This window comes from Numenius arquata, chromosome Z (assembly GCF_964106895.1).
Source record: "Numenius arquata chromosome Z, bNumArq3.hap1.1, whole genome shotgun sequence".
NCBI lineage: Eukaryota > Metazoa > Chordata > Aves > Charadriiformes > Scolopacidae > Numenius > Numenius arquata.
The window spans coordinates 56,879,770-56,898,924 of record NC_133616.1 but is presented as its reverse complement, the minus strand read 5'-3'; the positions used below and the strand labels follow the sequence as shown (position 1 = coordinate 56,898,924).

General features: G+C 42.3%; 2 protein-coding genes across 2 annotated transcripts in view; both read right to left on the bottom strand.

Annotated features, from left to right (window-relative positions):
* Window positions 1–859: 859 nt before the first annotated feature.
* Window positions 860–9,744, bottom strand: MINAR2 (membrane integral NOTCH2 associated receptor 2). Its single transcript, XM_074166782.1, has 3 exons — window positions 9,526–9,744; window positions 1,853–2,098; window positions 860–1,039 (listed from the first exon to the last, which is right to left on the bottom strand). Exons 1-3 carry the CDS (start codon window positions 9,688–9,690, stop codon window positions 860–862), a joined length of 591 nt encoding a protein of 196 aa, XP_074022883.1. The 5' UTR covers window positions 9,691–9,744.
* An 8,421-nt stretch (window positions 9,745–18,165) lies between these two features.
* Window positions 18,166–19,155, bottom strand: part of ADAMTS19 (ADAM metallopeptidase with thrombospondin type 1 motif 19) — a 146,615-nt gene continuing 145,625 nt past the window's right edge. Inside the window, exon 23 of the mRNA XM_074166133.1 lies at window positions 18,166–18,317. Coding sequence (XP_074022234.1) covers window positions 18,166–18,317 — 152 coding nt within the window. The remainder of the gene's footprint in view (window positions 18,318–19,155) is intronic.

Here is a 19,155-nt window from a genome sequence, read left to right as displayed (position 1 = left end):
CATCTCAATAGTATTCATAGACCCTTGCTCTACTATAGAAATATAAAGGCTTTGCATCACTCAGAGTATTTTTCAGAAACAAAAATAATTTTTCTTCTCTCTGTTCACTTACTTTTTATTTTGTCATTTTATCTCATGGCTATATAACGTTAATCTCTTTAAGGTGTATTCTAATTTCAGTTTATACTCTAGTACTCCACTGATTTTGCTCCAGTTTTTGACATGTCAGATTAAAAAAATATTGGCACTCCATCTTCTGGGGTGACAGGGATGCGACATGTTCAAAGAACATGACACAGGGATGAAGAAACTCTGTCTCAGGGAATTATTTTGATAGAAACTCAGTGGTCTATTTTCTGGTTTTCCTCTCCGAAGAAGTATAAGAAAACACTTATGCATTTAGGCTAGCTTTTTACAAAGTGCTGCATCAGTGCAGCAATGCATTCAGCCACTAAGTAATATGTAAATTATTGTTCTGGAGTTCTTTGGGAATTCCAAGAATAGCTAATCATAAAAAGGATGAACAGGATGGTAGGTGTTTATTAGAATGGTCAGCTGGTTGTCCATACATACTATATGTACCATACCACACACTAGTACAAAGAAGGCGGCACTACGAAAAGTAGCATATTTATAGTTTTCTTTTTTAATTATACCCATAAGGAGACATTCTGCTGTGCTTAGAGTATTTGTGTCTTTTCAGGATCAACTCCTTATGCTGCACAGGAACATTGTAAAACAGTGATGTCAAACAAAATGTATTTGTGACAAAAAATTGGAATTCAAATAAAACAAGGGAGGGGAATAACTTAATAAAAATATTTATTGAAAAAATTCCCATCAACATCATTTGGCTGTACTAAGTAAGTAAAACGCTGAGCGTGACTATGGTAATCAGGATGCAAACAGCTAGTACCACGAGCAGGATGATTCGGCAACATTTGGAATGCTTTTTTTCTCTCTCTTTCTTTTTTAACAAGGTATCATACCCAGGAGTATAAATATCTCCCATCCAGAACCGTAGATCATTAGGATTTTCCTAAAAGAAAAATCAGAAAATGAACTCAGTTCCTCTCTCTTGCACATAAAGTCATTAGAACATAGCCAGAAGTATTTTGGCTATCATCAGATAGTGATTAATGAATTTAAGGCATCACAACACAAATGCAAGAGACTTTCACTTGAACACAGGTTGCACTACTTGCCAGATGCTGCAAATGTTCCACTGGGGAAAATTAAAACCACGCTTTTCAGCTAGGAACCAAATGTAGGACACCAGCCATTGAAATGTGACTAAAAAACCCGAAAGAAACCATGTTGTCTTCTCAAGAAGACATGTCACTTTATAAACAGAGATCTGAGTCCCTTTCCAAAAAAAGAAACAGCAGAAAAAAACTCACAAAAGTAACCCTAAAAGTGATTTGTGCCAATGCACAAGCAGGCAGGATCCTGCATAGTGTGGATGAGGCTGAAAAAATGTGTATTTTTTGATAACGGAATGATGTTATGAACAGTTATTAAAGTGGGCATATAGTATTTAAGTGACTTGTTTATAGTTCTTCTCCGTATAAATGGGGAAGCTGGGTTGTGGGCTATTGCGGTTTCAGATTTTCTCTAGTCACAGAGGTGGTGTTCTGCAGGACTGAAATTCTGGGAGTCATATCAGATACGTGGACTTCTTTTCCAGATCAGACTCATGTTAGTGTCATGTCTGTACCGGAAAATACATCCGTACTTACTTCTGGAAGCCCACCAAAGGAACCAAGCGGGCTGCACGGTGAGTGGTTCATGCACATACACACAGAGCTCATAGCAATTCACTTTGTGCAACTGCAGCGTGACGGTGCGTTACCTTTATGTGGCTGGCCAAGTCAGAGTGCAGTGACTGCCTGTCATAGTCTTGCACAGTCCAGGAAGGGGTCTTTTTCTTCTCCTCCCACTCATCATCCACCTGGATATCACTATACAAGGGGTTGCTTTTGATTGTGGATTTCAGGGTGATGGGTGTAATGTGTTTCCCGAGGGCTTTGTCTATCATTTCTTGACTGACCCCTTTCAAGTCTAAGCCCGGCAGCTCAGTGACATTTCTCTTTTCTCTCTGTAAGGCACAAGTTAGATCAGAAGTTGGCTTTCATCTTCATTTACCTACAAGAGTAATCCCTTCCAGAGTTATCATTTGTAATAAAATAAAATAATTTTTAAAATTGCACATGCAACAATTTTTCTTGTTCTGGCAAGCATCTACAGTGCAGTAAGGGAGCCTGGCTGTTCACTCGGGGCAGATTTCTTCCTTCTGGGGAAAGCACATGGGTACAATCTGAACATTAAACTCTTTTGCAACTGTGAACTGGCATTATAATGCCTGCTGAAAGCAAGCCTTTGCATTAGCAAAATGGTGCTACTGTGGTAGAAGATGCAGTTCTGATGAAAGCCACGGGCAAATGATGCAGAAGCAGAGCTGTAAGAACAAAGCAGAATGAAGCACAGGGCTAATGCTGTGTAAGGGTCTGCCTTGACTGGAGCTGCACCTCTAACAGCAGGGATGTGATTCTCAGTTCTGTTCACGCTGTTGAATGCTAGACTCATGTCAGGATGTTGGAGGCCCTTTATTCAACTGAGGGAGAGCCCTTAATTGGGGCACTGTCAGAACTCAAAGGTAATTAAATATCTGAGCAGTCTCCCAGCAACAACAGTCATTAAATCAGACTATTTAGAACAGGGAGGTGGCAAGAGAGCAGAACTAACAACCCTGGTGGCATCCCATTTTTGGAGAACTTACAAGCTGCTGCTTAACACAGTACTAAGAGCCTCTTCAGGTACCCATAAGATAGTAGTTACCATATTTTTTGATCTGTAATTGCATGCAGGAATGCATCCAGACTCTCCAATTCAAGCTGTTCAACATTTTACTTCACCACAACCTTCTGTCACTGAGACTTTGACTTAATCTGTCACCAATCTCTGGTTCTAGCAGTGTGTCAGCTTCCCAAGAGACCTGCTTCTGGCAGAGCCTTTGCCTTACACTACCACCTCTCCCGTGTCTCAGGATTGCTTCTACAAAACAATCACAATGTAAATTAAGAAACTTCCTTCCATGAAATGACATCTTTCCCAGGATACTTCACTTATATTGAGATTTTCAGCCATTAAGGTGGCATGGGCTGGATGAACTTCAGCAGCACGCCCTGCTTCTCCTTCCACCTTTCTGGTGGGAGCCCAGGGGATCCCACCTCCTCCTGCACACTGGCTCTAGAGCTGCTCGTATCCCACATCATCCGGCGCAGGTGACTAAGCTGACGGCAAACTCTTGGCTTCTTCTGCTTGAGTAATTTTCTACCCACTTCATGGGACAGTGAATCTGCTTCCAGTGGAAGCCAGCTGCTACATGTCATCACCTACTTTATGCCTCAGTGCCCGTGCAGACACACAGACACGTGTGAGTTGGTCTGGGGCAGGCAGGTGTAAAAGGAAGTAGGAGGGCTGGTTTCCTTCAGAAAGGAAAGAGAGAGAAGCAAAAACAACAGCCTTTGTCTAAGAAACCCTAGGAGGAAGCATCATGCTGGCATTCTTATCACTAAATTGTGCACAAGTGACTAAGCATGTTTCCCATCAATAATTACCATTAGTAGGTGGGTGGATCCTCAGTGCCCTTCCAGTCCCTCTATTAGTTCATAATTTTTATATGTCATTCCTTAGCCTTGACATATCCCCTGATAATATTACTCTTTGCATTGCAGTTGCAGCTGTCACTGAAACCCTCTGGATTGTACTGGCCAGATTTCAGCTGAGCTGGTGTTTTTAACTGTCGTTTCTTTCTGACTGCATTTTATTTTATTTATTTTATTTCTTATTTAAAATTTGTCAATGACCTTAATGATGCTTCCCTCAGGCTTGCTAGATAGTTGAACTTGGAGACCATTTTGCTGAAGAACGCGAACTGTCTCACCAGGGGATGCTCCATCTCCCTAAGGCTAAAATGTTGTGAAAAGAATGTGACTTGACAGTAATTTCTAAAGCTGTTTTAAATAAAATGCTCCAACTTGGAATAGATGGCATGATGCAAAATTCGTTCATAAAGAGAGTGCTTTGTAGCAAAACTTTTTGCTCCTTCCATCCACAGTACCTTCCTTTTCATGGGCATGAGAACAGGAGACTCTGGTAGCCTGGAGGAGAGGTAGAGAGGGAGTAGGATGTGAGGGGCAAGAAGGTTTTACCATGAGAACTAGATGGGAATTTGAGGTAGGAGATGGTTTGCAAAAGTTTTGGAGAGAAGACATTGAAGGGCCAAGCTAATCGAGAGAATACACTTGAGTGCAGGCAAATGCTTGCCTGTGAAAATTTTGCAGAAAATTCTGCAGTAACTAGAGACTAGTTAGGGAAGAGGAAGGACAGAAGACTGGTGCAGATACATGCACAAAAAAATGTTTAGGTCCAAAAAATGATACAGGGAAATCTGAAGAAGTTGCATGAAACATATGCATATATGCATGCTTCTATAAATAGAAGCAGAGAAACAGAAGGACGTTAGATAATAAAAATATGCCTGCCAGTAATAATTCTATCAAAAACTACATATTTTTTTAAGATTCAAAACATCTCCCAACAGTTTCCGCAGACTTCCATGTTTTGATTCTGCTTCATAAAGCAAATGTTCAAAGAAAGATGAAAGTATTGCAAACATGTTATACATGTTACAGTATTTATATGATCTACACTGTGAGAAGCCAGCATGAAGGAGGGTGGAACAGATCAAATCAGAGCTACTAGTAGAAAATTTGTATTACTATTCACTGAATGGAAGCAGCAATAGTTATGAAGAACTCTGAGAAACTGTAGTTGAAATGTGCTGCTGAAATACTCATTTAACAACATGAAAAATGCTCAACCCTGCAAACACATAACTGTGTTTGATCTACATATAGTTCATGAGCAAGAAAGCCGTTATGGTCTGTAACTTGTTTTTCACTGAGAACAGTTTGTCCCGCTTTGACAGACCCAGAGAGCTGACACAGACAAAAAGAGGACTCTGTAAAAAGCCTAAAGATCTGTAGAGAGTCAATGTTAATTCCATCCCTGGGTCAAAATGTGCTTTCTCCACAGATTTTTCTTGTTAATTATTTCATAATGTAATGTATAGGCATATGCATATAGATATGTTACTATATGTAGTTAAACAAAATATAAATTAATCTATATTGCTAGGAAACTTCTTTATCTCATTTTTATCTCGACTTCATCCTTTTGTTCCTGCTGTTGTCATTGTTGTCGGCGCTGAAACAAACCATGGATCTAACCATTCTCTCCTTGGTCTGTGACGTGAAACATCAAGCTAATTACCCACCAAACCCAGGACATCAACAGTGAAGGCTAGGCCTTGGTCTCAAGTCCAGCTACCTGCAAGAAGAGATCAAGGAGACACCTAAAATATTAAGGAAATTTACTTCCTGCAAGTCAAATTTTTCTTTACTCCCCCCAAAGAGAGTTAGTTACTCTTGTTCCATGGCCAGCCATGGTCTCCAACTGCAACCAGAGGAGATACTAAATGAAGGTGAAAAACACTATCGATAGGCAGCTACACCTACAAGTTTTAATCAAGGGGGTCTTCAAGAAACTTAGGGCTACCAGATGCTGCAGAATTTATTTGGAACAACCTCCTCAATCCTAATGACGTGGGTAGCAGGGTGATTATATTTGCATGTAATTTGTTTAAGACTATAAACCTCTGTTGTACAAAAGCCTTGTAACGCACCCTGGAGGACTCTCCCAGCACTTGGAAGGGCATTTTGCTGATGTAAAGACCGGTTTCTAAGACAGACAAAAGGTCTGACAGACAAAAAGCTGCTAGGTAGTAACCCAAGAATCCCTGTGTTAGTTGTAACAACTGAATAGGTATTGCTAGGCATTTGGTCAATAAAAAAAAAAAGCTCATTTATCAGGATAAGTAATTATTAGCTCTTTAGAATTTCCTGAACAAATCTGATCTCATGCTGTGGATGCTGTGGAAAAGCAATTGGGAAGGCAAGGGGTAACCAAGGGTAGGTAAGCGGATATGAAAGACAGTAGGGCCAACAGCTCACATCAAGGATTCCTAAGAATGCAAGTTTTCTTTTTGAAGGAACTGAATGGCATCAGAGCTGCTTGTCAGAGATGTAAAGCAGCATCAAGTACTACAAAGCAACCTGGGAAGCCACCTGACATGGATAGGAAGGAGATCAGTAGATGGTTGTAAACCCCTAAGACGACTTGACAGGAATATTTAGAGAAAAGTAAGCGTTCATACGGACTATTTTAATTGTGCAGCATTGGGAGTACTTCTGTCCTCGTAATGAATTCTTTACTTGAAGAAAGCTGTTTTATCTGTCATTGGTAATGGAGTTCTGTAGGGCTGTGAGTGCATTATATAAAAACTTCTGCATGGTGTCAGGCCAAATCTGCCAACCTTGCAGCTGACTCTGACTGTGGCCAGTTGCAGATGTCTAAGGAAGAATAAGAAAAAGAGTGGAAGTAATTAATGCATGTCTGAGCCAGGGGACAAACAAGCAACTGTAATCCAGCACCTAACTTATAGGTAGAAAAAAAAAAACCTCTTGTCCTGGTACGCTGAGAAAGAAGCAAAGGCAGGACACAGGCGTTAGCTCAGATGAGAGACCAGGAGGGCTTAGCAGTGCAAGGTAGCACAAGAACTATAATACCTGCAGCCCAAAATTTGTTTGGAGTTGTGAATTCTTAAGCAAGAGCAGCATGACAAAAAGTAGCATGGTGTTCAAAGACCAAACACCCACTGCTGTCTTCCAGAAATAGGGAAAAAAGGGAAATACAAGCAGGAGAGAAAAGTCCGAGAATTGCAGAAAATGACCAGGTAGACTACAGGGGAGACATGCACCTTGGCTATGAGAACCAGCAACAGGGGATTAACCATCTTGTGTATGCTGAGCACTAAAACATGTAGGGAAGATAAAATTTCCAGTGGGACTGGAAATTTTCAGGGCAATCAACAAGTGGTCAGTAACTTGACATTTGCAGGAGAAAGAGTCTGTGCTTTTTATGCTGCTTTTCACAAGGAAGGGCCAAGATTCCTCGATTGCTTTATGGATTGTTTATTTAAAGTAGATGATGAAAATGTATGCTAAGGAAGCTGTTCAGGCTGGCTGATACAGAAGAGGAAAGTAAGGAGAAAGAGCAAGACCTTTTTGGTCAGCAATAGGGATTGTTGTTATGTCAAGCTGCTTTTTATAATAGAAATAAATTAAAAAATTTATAGGTGGAGAAAACACATAAGCACTTAAGTGCACTTGAATTTAAGTGATCTCATAATAAAGGTCTGGAAGAGGCCACAAACATGCCACTGATAAGTCACTTTACACAGAGAGCCCTGAGTAGCTATCGTTTCTTAAAAGAAAATGAATTTCTGAAGAGGGAATTTAGGCTACTCTCAAGGTTTAATGACTTTGGGAGTCTGTAGGTCACGCACATATGTTCTGAAATGAATTCTCCTCCCTCGCCCCCCCCCGCCCCCATTTCCGTTTCTGAATTAACTAACCCTTAACCCCATTAGCTCTCTCATCTTAAAGCAAAACATGTTATTCCTGCACCATTAGTACTCCACTGTGCCATCGTGTTTATTCTAACGTCTGGAATTCATCAGTTCTTTTCCCTTGATTGTCAGCAAAAGGGAAAAAAGGAGGCGAGCTCATGAGGGAGAGAATAAGGCACAATGAATTTTATCTGGACAGCTTGAATTCACTAATGACTACACTTAAAAAGTATAGGTTGTGCCCTAGGTTCAACATTTATAAAACATACCGCGTTGCAAACTGCATTTCTGGAGACGTGTCGAGCACAGACATTTCTTTTGAAATGGCCATCCCGGGGCTGAGAACAGAGTTCCAGGAAAACCCTCTCGCTGGTGGCGAAGGGCAGAGCACAAGTCAAAAAAGCACAGGGCTCCCCACACATTTCTAATCCTCCCGCAGCCCTGCAGCCCTGGCTCGGTGACAGTGCGTCCTGTTAAACGACAATAGGGAGAAGGATCCCCGCTGCGGAGGAGGCTCTGTGTGTGGCTGCCTCCCTCCTGCACAAAAGAAGGGCTTAGGTGGGGTGGGGAAGGAGGCCAGCGTTGCACCATACCCCATTGTTCGGTGTCCCGCAGGCTCCTTCCCTTGGTTAGGGCTCTTTGCATGGGAGATGACGGGCGGCCGTGCGCCCCCCCCCCCCCCCCCCAGCCTCCCCCAGCTCCCCCTGGGGAACCGCCAGCAAAGATTATACAACGTGAGCAAAGACGGCTGGAGGCATCGGGGTAGGCAGAGGGGAGGGTGTCTGGAGAAGAGGCTAGGGAGGCTGAGGCGGGGGGAGGGGGTCATGGCAGCGAGTGGCAGGAGCGGGAGGACTTTTGCACGTGGATGAGGACTGGAACGGACTCTGGAAGGGAGCGCAGGGGTTTGGAGAGCTGAGGGGAGAAATGTCTGAGAGAGGAGAAATGCAAATGGAAGTAGCCGTGAGAGGATCTTGCTCTTCCCCTCCCCCAGGCTGATGGTTTTTCGGCTCTCACTTCTCACTCCCCTGGGGAATTGGACCCCCACCCTAAGGATCCTGAGGATGCAGACCCTTCTCCCCCCTTCCCTCCTCCCATCTGCCCCCCCCCCCCCCGACTTCCCAACCCCTCCCCAGCCAACTGCTTATATGCGTCTCCATCCCTTGACAAGAACCAGACCTTGGAGCTTTTGCTCATGTTAGGGGTGGGGAAAGGCGAGGGGGGCTCCCCGGGCAACAGGAAAGGAGCACTGTGGAGCAGCAAGTGGGGCCCAGAGGGGTGTGAGCTGATGCAGCTGTACTGCTGCTGATCCAGACGTGAACTTCTCCGCGGGCTCCACGGCCTCTACTAAGCACTGCACATTTACATTTTATACGAAGAAACTGCTGCTACCTCTCGGTAATAACCTGCGTTAATGCAGCCAGCGGGTTTCACGCTTTCAGCAGCTGTCTGTCAGGATAACAGGAAGGTCAAAGTAGAATGAGAAAAACAAGGCAAAATAAAGAGGAAGCTACGGTGAACTATGTAGACATATATAAACTTGTGAAACGCTAGCAAGAATATCTAATACTTTCTCTAATGTGCCTTTCCATTGAGTTTGAGGGATATGATACGGCTTTCAGATTTAAGTCTGTTTTTTTTATTTATTTATTTCTTCAGATAGGGCGCTCTAATTCTCCCCTTTAGTACAATTAATCAGTATTTGACATCAGTAGACTTACTGAGAAATGCGATGAAAATGTTACAACAAGCAGTAGAAAGCCTAATGTACTGAAATAAAGTCAGTGGACTGCCCTGAAGAGAGTGACTGTCCTCTTGGAGCCTGATCCTCACTAAAGTCACTGGGAAAACTTACAGGGATATTAATGATGGAGATCCAGAGATGCAGGAAGCTGGATCCACAGCTGAAGTCTGAGCCTCATGTCACTTGTCTCCTGATCCCCAAAACAAGGTAGAAAAATTGGAAAAAAATGTCAGCTTCTTTTACACCTTACCTGTAAATAGACCCTGTTGTGCCACCGCTGCACTCCAGGTAAAGCTGCTTCTGGGAGTTTTGCCAGGCTGGCTTGTAGAAAGGCAGAGTTTTTTACTAAAGACTTCACTTCCAGTTGCAGGAATTTATCGGGATGGTTGTTGTTTGGCAAAACAGAGAAGTCCATGTTTCTGTCCTGTAGCTTAATAACGAAAACAGCCCCAGCTTCTGCTTCCTGGCTGTGCACGCTCCTTCTATTATTAATGATGTGAAGAAGGATACGACAGTTTCCTGAAACTGTATCTGACCCCTGTTTGGTGTCAGGCTCACTTATATCATCTACCAATGATAAAAGATTGTTTAGAAGCGGCAGAGCAGACAGGACATGTTTCTGTAAGTGCCTAGCTTAAGTTTTCAAGTTCAAGGTCTATTTTGATAGATACATATGTGCTTATTAAAGCTAACAGAGTACCAGTGAGTAGATGCATGAGACGCTTAAATGCATACCAGCACTTCCTCAAGTGACCTGCCAAAAATGTCAAGCTTACAATACTTCAAAGCAAGCTTCCCCCCCAGAAAATTAGAAGCAGCTCCCAGTGCAAAGCAAGTCCTCCTTTTCTGTGGTGGTACTAAGAGGCTCCATTGTGCTGTGTGGGTCGGTACCATTTACCATGATAGCTATGACATACACTTCTTTAGGTTCAAGGATTTCTTTCACAGTAAATTCTTCTTGACCCTGGGAAATATTAGATTGTTTCAAGTAATTGATAACAGAAGTTTTCAGGGAATTGAATCTGCTCCTGTTCAAGTGAATGGAAAACAATCCTACTGACTTGAATGGTGTAGTCAGTCCCTTCACTTTTGTTATTTTATTTTGAGATTTGATATTTTCATCATAATTTTATAAATCTTAAGTTCTTTTGACTTTCACCATTACTTACAACCAGCAAAAGTAGTCTCCTCACTTTTATTTTAACCCTTTTTTCCAATCCTTTCTGTTTTTAGAAAGACATGTTTCATTTTTCATGACATTGCCACAGAGGACAGATTTTTGAAAGTTCATTGTTTGAAACCCAGGAAAACCTATTTTGGGTAAAATTAGTCCTGAGTATTAGGGTATCATGAAAATTTTAGCCTTATACTTAGACTGGAGAATCAGGCCAATCTATGTCCCTTACAGAAGATTGCTGAAATTTAAAAATAAAATAAGACCAGTTAACTACTTTTTTAAAGTGTTACTAATGTGAGATCATAATGTAATAAATGAATACTTTGATATGCATATGAGTTAAAACCCTTATTTACTTAGAAAGCTCACAATTTTTCCTTGCATACATTTATTGGCAATTATTTTACAGCACATCTGTTAAAAATTATTAATCCGTCACCTTTCAAGCAGATACTGAGAGTATTTGTGAGCAGCCACAAAAGAGAGAGCAGTGACCATGTTTCTGAGTGGACGTGCATGTTTCTGGGAAATCTGCTGCTACATTTAGAACTGTTTCTCCATAGTGTAATGAAGGCTTGAAAAACTAACACACCTTTACCATGAAGCAGTTGTTTGGAGACTTTTCATGATATAGAATCACAGAATCATAGAGTCAAAGCAAAGAAACATAGAATGGTTTAGGTTGGAAGGATCCTTAAAGATCATCGAGTTCCAACCCCTCTGCCATGGGCAGGGACACCTCCCACTACACGTAGTACCCTCTTTTTTCCCTGGGCAGAACTAAGTCAGTAACAATTACTGTTCCCAAATACCATGCCTTCTTTCTTAAACATATATACTCTTTCCAGCATTGCTCCAAACACAGGATTCTTCTGTGCTACTGTAGCATATGATGTGGTGTGCAGCTGTGTGAATTTACTTAACAACACTACTTGGTTTCATTAGCCATGACATAAGAACATAAAATCCCATCCCACTAGGTCAGACTGCCCCAAACCCAGGATCTATTGCTGTGTTTGGAAAAGGCAAGGAGAGATGCTGTTTAGGGAGACTGTGTACACCTGGGTACTTTCTGCAGTTTGTTCTCTTTTTACTCCCCCAGAAGCCACACAAATTTTTGTGCTAGTGTCTCTTCCCAGGCCTTTTATTATCTTTTTATGGACTTGTTGTCCATGAATTTGTCTAATTGCATTTCAAATCTTCTGATACTACCTCTTCCAGAAGAAAGCTTCAGGGCATCATGACCATCTGTCTAAAGTGCTTACTCTAATGTTTTGAACCAATTTCCGTATTAGTTTTATCAAGGATGTCCTCTTTGTTGTACTACAGGATTTTAAGAACAAGAGGTTCACATGCAGCTTATCCATCATCACCTTCAGGATTTTTTGAACCTTGACCATGCTCATCTCAGCCAATCTGAAGCATCAACTCTTTCAGTCTCATCTCACAAACCACCTGGCTATCCCCTTGCTCATTTATTTGCCTATTTAAATGTGTTACAGTGTAACACAGCAACAGTGTAGATGAATACAGTGCTCAAGATCTGGGTACACCACAGTTCCAAACCCAGGAAAAAAGATGCTGTATTTCTGACAACATCCATCAGGTTTGGGTTTTTTTTCCTGTTATTCTCACAGAGCTAATAACGTCAGACTACTACTATGATTTTTCTCCATCTCTGTGACCACCAGTTGCAAGTTCAGTATCTTGTAGGAACAGTTTAGGCTTTTTTTCCATATATAAACTACCTTACATTTAAGCCACATCAAAGTTTATTGGCTAATGTCTAATCACTCAGTTTTGTGAGTTTCTTGCCAAGTGAGGCAACAGCTGGTTGACCAGAAGAGCTTAACGTGACCTGCGGAGCTGGAGGTCTGTTGTTGACTCTCTTCGTTGTGCCATTGATGCAAATGTTGAAAAAACTAAACCCAGCATGATTTCTAGGAGAACCATACTGCTGACTCTTCTCCATCCTGAAAGATGACCATTTTGCTTCCAATGCTTTGACCAGCTTTCAAGCCATAAAAATTGGTCCTGTAATCCTTTGTGAATGTATTTTCTTTAATATGTTGTGATATTTGTGGACAATGTGGAACTTTGTCAGAGACTTCTGTGGCCTCCAGATCCTCTTTGCTCAGGACACAGGTGAAGCCATGCTGACTCTCTCCCAACAGCCCATGCTTATCCAGGTGCTCAGGAATCTCATTCTTTTTTATCGGCTATTACAGCACCAGAAAAGGAACTCAAGACTACCAGTCTGTAGTTGAGAGGATCCCCTAAAGATCCCCTTTTCAACAGGCAGGAATTACAGTGCAATCTGCCAGTCCTCTGGCTTAGGCACCGTGGCAAGCAGTTCTGCAATTTTCCAATTGCATTCTTGCAGGAATCTCATGTGACTGCCACCCCAGAAACCCGTCAGCATCTAACATACCTATTTGGTCTTACATACTCATATAGTTCCTTCAACTTGATCCAGTCTTTCTATAAGGAATGTGCAAGGTATGAGGACCCCTGTAACATTTCAGCTGGAAATAATTCACTGAACTTCCCTTTCATAGCTCTATCATCCCTGAGTGTCCCTTTCACATTTGTGTTATCAGATGGTCTGACAGATTCCTTAGCTGGCTTCCTGGTTTTGATGTATTTCAAGTCTTTTTTACTATTAGTTGGAGCATCTTTTTTAGAGAGATCTTGAAATTGTTTCTGAGTGCTCTTCATTTTCTGTTTACAATTGACCTGCTAGGCTTTAGGGCCTCCATTGGTCTCCTCATGCAGGCAAGCTTTCAATTTTTAATATATTTTTGTAAAAACCAAATAGCTGCTTCTCTGTCACTGACAATGACAATGAAAACTGAATGGAAGAAACCCCAGACAACCCAAAACATAAACCACATCCTCCAGAACAAAGCAGGAAATTCCCTCCAGAATGACTGACAACTCATTTAAAATTCAGGTATTCCTTTTCTTTAAGAAAGGTAAAAGAAGTAGTAACTGTTGTAACTTTTGGTCGCTGCTGTAGCTAGCCAGCATGAACCTGGGAACAAGTAAACCCACTGTACAGCAGCCCAGCACAAGTCCTGTGCGCCACTTAAATCCCACTTAATCCAACAAAATAGAGTCTAAGGGGGATTTAATTAGCAGAGAGGCCTACTCTAGCCTGTGAGAGCTGGAGTCAATGTCACCTTTCCTTGTCAGCTGAACAGTGATTTGACATTCATTAGTTGAAATTTTACATACCAGGCTGGAAGGAAAACGTATTAACGCAGAAGGACTGCTGCTGAAAAAGAAAAGACCACATCCAAGAAGCAAGTAAACTCGAGTGAGAATGTCTATGATAGCAGAAGGCTATCGCTTCCCTGAACACCAGTGGGAAGCGCTGGCTGTTGTCCCCCGGGGCTGTGGCAGAGCTCTGCAGGGCAGGTGCTCAAAAAGCTCTTACCATTTTCTGACAAAACAGGAGGTTTGGTCTGTGCTGCTTCTCTGAATGATGATGGAGTGTAGTGAAGCAGTAAAATTAACTTGCCTTCAACTCCATGTAGAGAAGGAAGAAGCGTTTTTGCTACACAGACACAAAACTGCTTCACAGTGGTTCACACGCATCTAATGAATGGTTTTGTACTACAGATGCTGAAAGAATCAGAGCCGGAGCCACCAGCATTCACAGAATCACAGAATCACCTAGGTTGGAAGGGACCTTTTAAGATCATCTAGTCCAACCAATGAAAAAAAACAAAAAACAAAAAACAAACAAACAAACAAAAAACCCCCACACACACCCCACCACACCACCCAACACTAATCCATATTCCCAAGCACCATGTCAACTCCTCTCTTGAATACCTCCAGGGATGGTGCCTCAACCACCTCCCTGGGCAGCCCATTCCAATGCCTGATAACCCTTTCAGTAAAGAAATATTTCCTAATATCTAACCTGAACTTCCCCTGGCGTAACTTGAGGCCATTGCCCCTTGTCCTATCATCTGTAACTTGGGAGAAGAGACCAACCCCCGCCTCTCTACAGCCTCCTTTCAGGTAGTTGTAGAGAGCGATAAGGTCTCCCCTCAGTCTCCTCTTCCCCAGACTGAACAACCCCAGCTCCCTCAGCCGCTCCTCGTAAGACTTGTGCTCCAGACCCCTCACCAGCTTCATTGCCCTTCTCTGGACCTGCTCCAGCACCTCAATGTCTTTCCTGTGGTAGGGGGCCCAAAGCTGGACGCAGTACTCAAGGTGGGGTCTCACCAGTGCCGAGTACAGGGGGACGATCACCTCTCGGGTCCTACTCACCACACTGTTCTTGATACAGGCCAGGATGCTGTTGGCCTTTTTGGCCACCTGGGCACACTGCTGGCTCATGTTCAGCCGACAGTCGACCAACACCCCCAGGTCCTTTTCTGCCAGGCAGCTCTCCAGCCATTCTTCCCCAAGCCTGTAGCGCTGCCTGGGGTTGTTGTGACCCAAGTACAGGACCCGGCACTTAGCCTTATTGAACCTCATTCCGTTGGTCTCAGCCAATCCAGCCAGCCTGTCTAGATCCCTCTGCAAAGCCTCTCTACCCTCCAGCAGATCAACACTCCCACCCAACTTGGTGTCGTCTGCAAATTTGCTGAGGGTGCGTTCGATCCCCTCGTCCAGATCATTGATAAAGATGTTGAAGAGAACTGGCCCCAGTACCGAGCCCTGTGGGACACCACTCGTGACCGGTCGCCAACTGGACTTCATTCCATTCACCACCACTCTCTGGGCCTGGCCCTCCAGCCAGTTTTTAACCCAGCGGAGAGTATACCCATCTAAGCCATGAGCATCCAGCTTCTCCAGCAGAATACTGTGGGACACTGTATCAAAGGCCTTGCTAAAGTCTAGGTAGATAACATCCACAGCCTTTCCTTCATCCACCAAGCGACTCACTTTGTCATAGAAGGAGATCAGGTTTGTCAAGCAGGACCTGCCCCTCGTGAACCCGTGCTGGCTGGGCCTGATCACCTGGGCATCCTTCATGTGTTGCATAATGGCACTCAGGATGATCTGTTCCATCACCTTCCCAGGCAACAATTGTAACATCCTGACTCATTACATTTAAAAAGAACATCATTTTACTGTGAAGCTTTCTATCCCTCGTTCCCATCCAAAAGTCTTTTCTTTTATGAGGTTGTACAAGGGTGACAGGAGGATGATTTCAGCACAAGTCACTCATCTGTTTTCAACGGATACAGGCAGACTTAAAATGTACTTTTCTGTTTTGAGATAAATCCCACATTCTTGCTAGTAGAATATTCAGAAACAGAAGAGCAAAACCATTCAAAATTGTGCGGATGTTATCACTGGCTGATAAAAGACTGCCCTCTGGGCGCTAGTCTGGAGACACCTTTCCTTTCCCTTGATTTTCAGTTGCGATTCAAGTGAGTGCAGGAGTATTAGCAGGACTGGGTACTAAGTAAGTATGAAGAAAATTTAAAATAATGACTTATTTTTGCCTGCCAACTACAATAATTCTATTTGACTTTCAAATGTGTGTCTGTGACATTGAGGAGTTATGCCCAAGAGCAACTGAATTTTCTGTGCATTGAAACTTTCTAATTATACAAAATACAGTATCACATTCCATGATGTCAGAGTTATTTTTCTTTCCTTCTTACTTTTTAAAACCAGACGATACTTAATTTAAAATCATACATTAGCACATCATTAAAGTTGCAGTTTTTGAATCATAGAATCATAGGATGGTTAGAGTTGGAAGGGACTTTAAAGATCATCCAGTTCCAACCCCCCTGCCATGGGCAGGGACACCTCCCACTAGAGCAGGTTGCTCAAAGCCCCATCCAGCCTGGTCTTGAACACTTCCAGGGATGGGGCATCCACAACTTCTCTGGGCAACCTGTTCCAGTGCCTCACCACCCTCACAGTAAGGAATTTCTTTCTGGTATCTAATCTAAATCTCTCCTCCTCCAATTTAAAACCATTACCCCTTGTCCTGTCACTACACTTCCTGACAAAGGGTTTCTCTCCAGCTCTCCTGTAGGCTCAGAAGTAAGATGCCAAACCAAAGATTTTGACAGTACGGCTGTTTGAAAGCACATACGTTGATTTCAACAGGAGTTAAGACTGCAGCTAAGTATTCTTCCTGAACAGAATCACAGTTCTGATTGGGAGCCTCAGTTTATTAAATTGCGCGGATATCTGCATCACATCTGTACAGTAGACTCTTTGCAGCCAATTAAAAGGAACAATCACTCAAATAAAGACGCATTCCCTTTTTACTTTGAGTAGAAAATATGATGCCTTTCAGACTTATTTCTCTGCCCATCTTGCCTTCAGTGTTTGCTCTCCTATGTATATTCAGAGCATGCCTAAAGGAAAATGGAGGCAGAGGACCCACCCCTCCCCTCTTGCAAAGTTCAGTGGCTAGAGAACTCACCTGAGACAAGTAACTTCTCCTCCACTGAATATTACCCTGTTATACCCAACTTCCCATATACCAAAACTCACAGAGAGGCATGTCTGCCTGCAGCTGCAGAAAGATGCCTAAGTCATGAGAGGAGGTATTTGCTGTAGGCACTACTGTAGCTGTACCTGCTGCGATGGATTCGGCTACCAGACATGGATGCCCAAAACAGGAAAAACACAAATAACAAAAGAAGCTTTACTTTTTATTGAAAATGTAAAAATCATGTGAATCATGTACAATATTTTCTCATAAGGAAAATTTTAGCTGTTTCATAACGTTTCACAAAACTGTAAAACATTTTATTTATATAAAGACTTTTTCATAAAACAAAGATTAAAGTAGTATTACAAAGCTATTTTCTAAATTGTCAACAGGGCACTGAAAATGTTTAACAGATTAATTCATACAAGTGGCAGGAGGAAGGACTCTTCCATTTGTAAATCTGCAAGAGGACACACAAAGGTATAGAGGGGCATGGGTTTTTTGTTTCAAAACGTTTAAAATCAAGTGACATGTTAAAACAGTACAGACGTGGATTCATAGGATGGTACAAGTTCTAGGACTGCATTTCTCTACACTACCTCAAACAGTGCAACAGTGATTCAGTGTAAATCTCTACAGTGTTTCATTGATTCAATACTTGCGTTCAAGTACGTGTCCATGAGAATGATCAAAATCCCTACTTAGCTATTTTAATTTTCTTGTTTACAATATAAATTACAGTAGATTATCCCCTTCAGTATGTTTCTAAATAAAATGAACTGATTTCACAATACATTCTGTAATAACCTGTTCAATAATGTTAGCTTACTCACCTCAACTTCTGTTGCAAGATACACAAGATCATTCTGACTCTGAATGCCAAAAATATAATAAAATTAAAAAGGGCTTTATTTCCATATACAACAAAACTATTCGGCTAACTTAAAATAAATTCAAGATAACATGACATTTTTTGGCAACAGAGTGACGACCCTACTGAAAATAAACATTTAAAATACTAGTTACTATTTTTTAAAAATTCTGATAAATGTATCCAAAATTGTTCATATAAAAATTAATTATGAAAATGTCAGAGTATAAAACAAGTTGGCGGTCTAACCAAAACAACTAAGGATGTCTGGCAGGCAAAAATAAATTAATTTGATTAAATTATATGTAATCTGATAATATTTGGTCTGAAGAAGCGTGCGTGTGTGTGTGTACGTGTGTGTGTGTGTTTATAAATAATAAAATTGCAAAGAGCTGAGAGCCAGCCAGCCTGACGGAGGTCAACTCTTTTGTTGCATTTTTTGCGCATAAAAGTCCCTGCACGTCTCACAGCACCGCTGATACCACCTCATGTCTTGACAGAGGTTCTTCTCTCTTATCACCCTGCAGTACACAGGCCACTGGTCTCCCAGGCACTTGAACGTTAAAGCAGCTGTGAAACAACAGCAACAAGAAGATCAAATGAACATTACCATTACATTTATTAATGAAGAATCAGGAAGCAACAGCGACAAGTACACCAGCAGTGTTATCTGGGAAAGGGAAAGGAGAATAGATCATAGAATCACAGAATGGTTTGGGTTGGAAGGGACTTTAAAGATCACCAAGTTCCAAACCCCCCTGCCATGGGCAGGGACACCTCCCACTAGAGCAGGTTGCTCAAAGCCCCATCCAGCCTGGCCTTGAACACTTCCAGGGATGGGGCATCCACAACTTCCCTGGGCAACCTGTTCCTGTGCCTCACCACCCTCACAGTAGAGAATAGCTTCCTAATATTTAATCTAAATCTAACCCTCTTTCAATCTAAAACCATTACCCCTCATCCTATCAATGCCCTCTCTGATAAAGAGTTCCTCCCCATCTTTCCTGTAGGACCTCCAGGTACTGGAAGGCTGCTATAAGGTCTCCCTGGAGCCTTTTCTTCTCCAGGCTGAACAACCCCAAAACTCTGAGTCTGTCTTCACAGGAGAGGTGCTCCAGCCCTCTGTAGATAATCAACAAAAGAAAGACAAAAATAATTCTCCTGCTGTCAGTATTTTCAACATTAAAATTTTTAAGGCCAACTTAATTTATAAATTGGATTAAGTTGCATTGAAACTAACTGGTTTCATGTCGTGCAGCTGTCTCCTCATGAGAGAGTGAAGCCCATCTTTCTGCCCTACACAGAGGCGAGCTGGGACTGGGGCCACAGGGGCTGCAGAGCCAGCTCCAGCGAAGCCACACGAAGCAGCAGCTCCAGCTGAAACTGCCCTCAGTCTGAGACGGAAGTT

Bases quoted from the DNA above. Each gene is read 5' to 3' on its own strand.
- MINAR2 (XM_074166782.1), bottom strand. From the start codon at position 9,690: ATGGACTTCTCTGTTTTGCCAAACAACAACCATCCCGATAAATTCCTG. The intron at 2,099-9,525 runs GTAAGGTGTAAA...TGTGCCTTACAG, and splicing joins ACAACAGGGTCTATTTACAG to AGAGAAAAGAGAAATGTCAC. The intron at 1,040-1,852 runs GTAACGCACCGT...TTTTTCTTTTAG, and splicing joins ACTTGGCCAGCCACATAAAG to GAAAATCCTAATGATCTACG.